The sequence below is a fragment of the Alosa sapidissima genome, chromosome 9 (genome assembly GCF_018492685.1).
Source record: "Alosa sapidissima isolate fAloSap1 chromosome 9, fAloSap1.pri, whole genome shotgun sequence".
In the NCBI taxonomy this organism is placed as follows: Eukaryota; Metazoa; Chordata; class Actinopteri; order Clupeiformes; family Clupeidae; genus Alosa; species Alosa sapidissima.
In genome coordinates this window covers 3,895,466-3,903,843 of record NC_055965.1, presented here as the reverse complement: position 1 = coordinate 3,903,843, position 8,378 = coordinate 3,895,466, and the positions used below count along the sequence as shown (strand labels likewise).

Here is an 8,378-nt window from a genome sequence, read left to right as displayed (position 1 = left end):
AAATGAGATATGAGCCTGTGAGAATCAGAAAGAAGGAAAGAGATGAGAGTGAGTGTGTGAGAATCAGAAAGAAAGAGAGAGATGAGAGATGAGCGTGTGAGTTGTGAATGGCTGCTTGTTGTCTCAGTCGTCCCTGTGGTGAGAGCTTGGTGACACGGGCATAGAAGTGGCAGCTGTCACGTCCTGACAAGCGTGGAGCAGGCACCACTCACTGGCATCGACTCACCCTCCTGACCCCAGAGAACGCACCCCCCCCCCCCCCCATCCTCCCCTCCTCGTCCACACAGGCCTGATCTGCATATCAAAGCCCCTCTTCTTCCAAGGATGCTCGGCGGCTCTTTGGAACGGGCAAACGAGGGGTCAGGAGGGCTGTGCTTAAATTTAGAGCCCAGAGAGGGTCAACGGAAAAAAGCAGCAAAAAACATGAAAACACTGCACACACAAGCAGCAGCTAGAGACAGAGGGAATGAGAGAGAATGAGAGAATGAGAGAGAGAGCAAGACAGAGGGAATGAGAGAGAATGATAGAAAGAGAGAGAGAGCAAGACAGAGGGAATGAGAGAGAATGAGAGAGAGAGCAGGCAGGAGGGAATGAGAGAGAATGAGAGAAAGAGAGAGAGCAAGAGAAAGGGAATGAGAGAGAATGATAGAAAGAGAGAGAGCAAGACAGAGGGAATGAGAGAGAATGAGAGAAAGAGAGAGAGCAAGACAGAGGGAATGAGAGAGAATGAGAGAAAGAGAGAGAGCAAGACAGAGGGAATGAGAGAGAGAGCAGGCAGGAGGGAATGAGAGAGAATGAGAGAAAGAGAGAGAGCAAGAGAAAGGGAATGAGAGAGAATGATAGAAAGAGAGAGAGCAAGACAGAGGGAATGAGAGAGAATGAGAGAAAGAGAGAGAGCAAGACAGAGGGAATGAGAGAGAATGAGAGAAAGAGAGAGAGCAAGAGAAAGGGAATGAGAGAATGAGAGAGAGAGAGAGCAAGACAGAGGGAATGAGAGAGAATGAGAGAGAGAGAGCAGGCAGGAGGGAATGAGAGAGAATGAGAGAAAGAGAGAGCAAGAGAGAGGGAATGAGAGAATGAGAGAGAGCAAGACAGAGGGAATGAGAGAGAATGAGAGAAAGAGAGAAAGAGAGAGAGCAAGACAGAGGGAATGACAGAGAAATAGAGAAAGAGAGAGAGCAGGCAGGAGGGAATGAGAGAGAATTAGAGAAAGAGAGAGAGCAGGCAGGAGGGAATGAGAGAGAATTAGAGAAAGAGAGAGAGCAGGCAGGAGGCGCAGTGCTTGAGGCGTAGCCGACAAGCCGCTATTTGGGCGCTGATCAGAGGAAGAGGAAGAGGAGGAGAAGAAGAAGCGAACGGACGACGCCAGCGCTGGAAGCAATTAAGCGCAGTATCATCAGGCGGTGGCAGCGACGACGCGTTTGTCAGGATGCTATTTATAAACCGGCCAGGCCTCGTCGCTTTCACACTCCGCCGACAGGACCGGAGCTTCCCTCTATTAGCGCCGGCTATTTTCAGAAGTACAGAGAGGAAGACCTGCTCCCACCTAACATGTGTACACACACACACACACACACACACACACACACACACGCACACACACAAGTAAAGAAGAATAGGTAGAATAACTTGGGGAAAAGGGATGTTGGTAAGACTCAGACTAGTATTGTAGGGACTCCGGGAGGTCGTAGTCGTGGTAACGCACAAGTTCAAGCTGCCTCAGACAGTCAGGGGGAGCAGGCCCACCCCCCAGTGAAAGATGTAATTATTGCTCTGTGTGTCTCGCCACCAGGGTGGGCTCGCAGCTCTCTCTCTCTCTCTCTCTCTTTTTCTTTCTCTCTCTCTCTCTCTCCCTCCCTCTCTCTCTCTGGCTGAGCAGCATGATCACCGCTCCTCTATTCGTCTCTGCTCAGCCATGGACCAATCTCCCATTCAGGCTGCCATGACTGCTGTGGCTGCTGCTGCTTCTGCTGCCTGCAGTAACAGCGATTAGGACATTTGGAGGTGGCCTGAGGGTGTGTGTGTGTGTGTGGGGGGGTGGGGTGAGCCAGGAGCAGGTGGATCAACAATGCTCTCTAATTCATATACATGATCAGTCTAGTGTAATACGATCTCATGATTAAAGCCAGAGAGAGAGAAAGAGACAGAGAGAGAGAGGGAAAGAGACAGAGAGAGAGAGAGAAAGAGACAGAGAGAGAGAGGGAAAGAGAGAGCGAGGGATCGTCACCTAGCGCCCACTGTGCCACCTCCTAATCTTAATTCTATCAGACGCACGCCTGCTGTGTCTCAGTATCCTTGCACCAACACCACACAGCATTGTGGCAAAATATCACCACAATGACACACCATTTAGAGAGCAAATGGCAACACAATGGCCGGATTATTCAGCGGAGCTGGACACAGTCAGAGTGTGGACATGGAGGACGGTGAGGGCACGGTCGTGACTGACCCATCTGACATGACGGCACAAATGCAGTCAGAGCCTCTCCTCATTTCACCAATCTTCAGCACCAGGGTCTGACTATTCAGCGACCACACAAACACACATGCACATACACGCACGCACACGCACGCAGACACACACACACACACACACACACACACACACACACACACACACACACACACACACACACTTTATGGGGACTAGCCACTCAGCTAACCAGAGAACACCACTGGCCTGACAGGCAAAACACACACTCCAAACCAGTGACTTCCCTGAGCAGAGGCAGGCTCAGCCAGCTGTGCTAAAAATGCCGTGCCGTGAGTCACACATTCAGCCCTGAATAGCAAACCAGTTGTTTAAATTCCCAGTGAATCCCAAACACAGTGTGACACAGTGGGTCACTGTCCTCTTGTCTGGCTGGGCAAGACTATGTGCTAGTGGTAGTTTAAAAAATTCTAAATGTGAAACATGCTGTGCTACTGCAAATCCTTCATGGAATTTGTGTCCCTTGGCTGGTGGCATGCAAAACCACACTGTTTTACAACCAGAAATCTGCCTAGCGTGTATCCAAATGCTCCCCTGTCCTGTGTCTGTTAAGTAAGCCACAGATGTGTGCTTTGGATTAGGTCTGGAGTGGTATTATATGAGGAGTGAGGAATCTGTTGATTTGCATGCTTATGTAAAATAATCACCAATCCAATCAATAATCTGCTCAAGAAAAGACCAAAACTAGGTCACTAGGTTAAGCTTGGACCACATTGGTTCACATGGACAACAATCAAACCATCAAACGGAAAATCTGAACATTCCAGAAAGTTCTGGAATCCCTTCCCTCGGCTGGTCTGCAGGATCAGGCACACACACCTGGGGACTTCCATGATGAAGCCATCACTCGTACTGTTAACACTGGACAAAGAATTTGTTGTGTGATTCTGAAAAGCGGCTTGTTGGGACATTTGCTCAGGAGAAACCTGATATGCCTCTATTATAAGACAACTGTGTAATATTCAGATAAATCTCATCATTTGTAAAGTCACAGGAAACACACAAGCTGTTGTGTTTTGGGGGTTAAGGGACAGAGATACACTGAGCTAAGATTGTGAATGTTCTGTATTTCTGTTGAATCCCATTACCCTGCCAAAAAAAGAAATTGAATACATATTTATGTCGTTCCCTTTTCAAAGAGAATACTTAAAGATTGGTTTTCTCTGCTGCTTGTTCTAACATTGAACCAAAAGACTGTGCAGCACAAAGGGCCATCTGTCTCCTGGCTTAAGGATTGACAGTTCATCTACAGTATAAATTGACATTATAGTGATTAATTAATTTGTTGTGTTCAAACACTGGGGCCAGAATGATTTGTTCGAGGCCTGTTTAATGGCCAGGCCTTTGTCCAGAGATGGAGTCAGTGCTTTGTTCCATCTTTCATCCCCAATCTGTACTGGCCAAATCAAATCACAGGGCCGGAGATGAATTGTCACTCTGGACAGTGACCCCTCGCAATCGTCCGAGGCCTCAAACACCGAAGGCCACTTGAGAAATTCAAAGCGACGCTGCGCGCATAAATGGAATGGATTGAGAGGCCCACTTAATGCCTGCTCACAATGAGGGGACCCCCACCCCCCCTCCCCACGCCCTCTCCCTCCCAACTTCCTGACCCCGTCCCCTCTCCTCCGTCGCCTTGGCATTAATCTCCCGCGGAGCCTTGGTCCCTGGAGGCCCTGAGAGCGCGTCTGACACGAGCCTGCCAGCCCCCAGGCTGCTCTCGGGGCCCCTTCCCTGGGGAGGACAGGGGCCCCGGACGGGCAGGTGCACAGGCCGTGTCGGGGAGGGGGTCCGCCTGCCGTCTGTCAGACCACACTGTCCCGTGGCCCACTCCCCTGGTGGTGATGGTGGTGTGTGTGTGTGTGTGTGTGTGTGTGTGGTGGTACGACACCAAGACAGAGACAGTGACCAACAACTGAAGCCACAGATTATGTATCGACCTAATTGCATTTGCTCGGGTCAATGTCGTGAGTGGACACTCCCACAACCTCCCCATGAGGTTTGTTCCCTCCAAAGCATGACTGCCCACCAACACACTTTCCCCACTGTTACAGACTGCTATCAGCTACCAACACAAGCCTGACTGCTGATGATATGAGTGGGGTTTACTGACTGTTATAATTTAGGTCATTATCAAACAACACACACATACATACATACATACATACATACATACACACCAAACAAATTAAGGTCTACATACCTTGTCAAAAAGAGATTTCCATTGCTGAGACAGAAAAGGATAAAAGAACAGAAAAGAGAAAGAGACAGAGAAAGGAGAGTAAGGGGGCAAGCCATCCCAAAAAAGTACCATTCACATTCTTCAGATTATGGGTCCAGCTCTGATGTGAATCACAAAAGGATGATACAAGTTGAACAGAGGTTCAAATAGTTAAGCCTAGAAAATGCAATACACCCTTTCAGTTCAAATTGTAATGCTTTGAACTACCTTCAAATGACTAGATATGAATTAGAGTTATCTTAGACATGGCCATCCTCACTGAATATTTTAATTAGTGAGGAGAACATAGCCTAATGCTTTTCACAGCCAGCTTCAGATTACTATCTAACCTGTTTGGATCTGCTTACAGCTATTTAATTCGACAGCGGCACTAAGTTAAACTACAAATGCAAGAAAATTCAGGAGGACAAGTTGAATACATGATGTAGGCTACAAACACTGAGGTAACGGATCAGCATATTTACTCACATCCTCCGGGGCCGCGGGGAGGACATCGGTGCTTTCGAGTACTTCGATCTCTTCTCCCTCCGCGTTGGATGCAACCGCCGGAGAGGAGTTTACCTGCACGTCCCGCGCCCCGTCTCGCATCATCGGGGAAAGCTCCTCACAGTCCGCCACGCTCGTATTAGATCCTCATAGGCGTCCTCTGGGTAACGTGCTATACAACTGCCATGTTCACAGTTCTTTCCGAGACAGTCTGTGCATATACCCGTTCATGTGGCGCACACAATTCTAGTCACTTAAGTTGAGCGACAGATTCTAAGAGCATCAACGGGCATTTTTTAAAGGGTATTTGAATTATTCGCCAGATTACACGTGAATTTCACAGGCTTTCAACAACAAAGACACCAATGTGCTGTCAAATCTTTCTTAAAAGGTTATCCGGGCGAATTGGTTGAAGAGTTCCAATAGGAGCAGCGAAGTTCCATGAGCAGACATTAAATGTATGGCGCACTTTGTGTTCATCCACACTTTAGCAAAGAATAATGCAAATCGTCTTCAGTGAAACTAATCCCATATTCCTATTGTGACTTTAGTCATCGTCATTGCTTTGTAATCTTCATTGCGTCAAATTGAGGCAGCAATCCAAGTTTTTGGCGTTCTAGGTGACATCACAGCATCATCCAAATAACGGAGCCGTAAATTCCTGATATGACTCACCTGCAAGCAAGCATGACACCATAAACACTATGTTACGCGTAAAATTGCCATGTGAAGTAATCGTCTAGCATACCGTGATGATATGGACAAACACTGAATTGACTTGAGCTAATTAAAATGTTCCAACAATTCATCAAAACAACGCAAAACGAACAAATGAAACAGAACACAGACATACCTCATTAGAGAAAAATCAGTAAATCCTTTCTTTCTATTCCAGCAATAATAACAGGCTATGTAAATTTATGGTGCGTCATTGTACCTTGCTGTTGTTTACCGCGGCGCTTCTCGGATGGCTGCCCACCTCTCTGTGTCTCGGAAGCGCTCGGGTTCAGCGATTCTGTGCACTGGCCGGCGTCCAACCAGCTCACAGGCAAAGTTCTGCTCGTCCACAGATCCGAATCATTGCCGCATACACAAGCCCGCGAGGGACTGCTTTTTGACTAAGTGCAGAAAGGGACACCCGCCCCCTCTTTCAGACCCTCGACATTAAAGAGCACTGGCTACCCTCGATGCCTCCGCCTTACACTCATCACACCCAGTGCTCGTTGATGCATGACTGAACAGCACACAGAGATAACTTGTGTGTCACAGTACAACTTCTCACCCTGGGAACTCAAAAACATTATGCACACGTAGCGTTAGAGCTGTAGCTCTCACCAAGAGTGCTTATCAGACTGTTAAGATCAGACTTATAAGACTGGCCAACCGCCTGCTGATTGAACAAAAGTGATTTGACTGTAATCTTAGTAGGTTACGGTTCAGTGACATGCCCTGAACTTGAACTTGAACTACCAAGGTTCAATTCATACATTGGGCTAGAATGATAATAAGCAGGATAGCAATGAGCAAAGACTAATTATTAGGAAGGAATAAATTCCAAATGAATGTTTTGTAGGCTACTAACATTTATTTAACACTGACATCACAATAGATAATTTATAACTAGGCCAACAGGCTGTTTTGAGATTTACATTTTAGCCACAAGCTTCTAGATAACCTAAGTGTGTGTGGGCACTTTCTCTTGCCAAAAGACACTTCCTTATGAGCACACATGGGTGAGAAATTGTATTTGGGGGGTGGAGGTGTGTGTGTGTGTGTGTGTGGGGGGGGGGGGGGTTCAGGTATATTGATGGCCCCATCAATATACCTGAACCCGATACCCTTAACTGCCCATCTAATTCAAGTCACTAAGACTTGCTTACAAAGTGATGGTCTCTGGGTCTTACCACCCCCTGACCGCAAAATTCCTTCAAGGAACGACATCTGGTACTGCCACCCCTACTATCGGTAATCAAGACTATTCCCATTTGTGGAAGTGGCACCAGAGCAGGGGTGTGTGTCTCTCTCTAAGAAGCTCTCCAACTCTTCCAAGGGTACCTCCAAACACTTCCAAACTCAACACACCTAACATGGACTTTCCTTTCTTCCCTCCTTCCAGTACACTTTGACTACTTACAATTTCAGCCCTAACTTTGCACCAAATTTCGGAGGAGCGCCTGTTTAATGAAAGAGTATAAGGCTATAAAATAAGCACATATTTTGTGTTCACATATGCCCAAGATGTATCAAGGCTATGTTATTTTATATTGTTTCATAGGGCTTTAGTGGTGGTGTTGAAGCCTATAAGCCCAATAATGTCTTGTCAAGTGCTCTGTTTGTGGCATTTTTTATAATAAAGAGCACAAAAGAAATATACCTGTTATGTCCTCCATAGTAGAACTTTATGTAGGCCTATACATTTAGGAACAGATATTGGGTTCTGCCCAAAGTCGAGCAACATAAAAGTAACTTAAAAGTAACAAGTAACTTAAAAAGTTACTTTCCATAGAGGGTTACTAAGTAAAGTAAGGGGTTACTTTTTTGAGAAGTAACGAGTAACGAACAAACACTACTTTTTAAAAGTAACTTCCCCAACACTGATCGCTACTTAATGATATTTCTAATTTTTGTAAGTCACTTTAGATAAAAGCATCTACTAAATGAATAAATGTAAATGTAAAATGTTCTTCTAACATTACATTTCGCCCATATTTCTCACTTTCATTTCCATGGCAATACATTGATCAAATACTTGTTTTCAACGTTGGAGTCTTTACACACCTACGCAGTATTTGGAGACAGAACCTTGCAGCCTACACAGGATACAGGAGGTCTTACATAATCTGGACACTGAAGAATAGAATACCCAACGGAAACCTTCTGCAGCAGTTTGTCCATTCTCAGATTCAGTGATGGCTCCATACTAATAAAAGGCTAATTTGATGGCTAGAGAAGACTAGAACTTGGATTCACAATGTAACATCACATTACAAAGCTCTGTCAAAGTAAAAACATAGGCCTATTGAATGTCTGTCTCCAGGAGGAGTAGAAATTCAAAACACCAATTTCATATGTGGGTTTCCAAATGTGGCCTACTGATCAGTAGGCTATCAGGTTATTTTATCAGTATCAGGTTATTTTAACTACTGATCAGTGTCAAGT

The 8,378-nt window shown here is 45.9% G+C and overlaps 1 protein-coding gene across 3 annotated transcripts in view; it reads right to left on the bottom strand.

Annotated features, from left to right (window-relative positions):
- The window catches only part of rhbdl3 (rhomboid, veinlet-like 3 (Drosophila)), a 50,478-nt gene extending 43,990 nt beyond the window's left edge, over window positions 1-6,488 (bottom strand). For 2 of the 3 annotated variants that reach the window (XM_042104823.1, XM_042104826.1), the window contains exons 1-3: window positions 6,157-6,488; window positions 5,202-5,894; window positions 4,695-4,718 (exon numbers count right to left, since the gene is read on the bottom strand). In XM_042104823.1, coding sequence (XP_041960757.1) covers window positions 4,695-4,718; window positions 5,202-5,324 — 147 coding nt within the window. In that variant the 5' untranslated portion in view covers window positions 5,325-5,894; window positions 6,157-6,488. The other variant, XM_042104824.1, reaches the window with a different exon arrangement.
- Window positions 6,489-8,378: the final 1,890 nt, after the last annotated feature.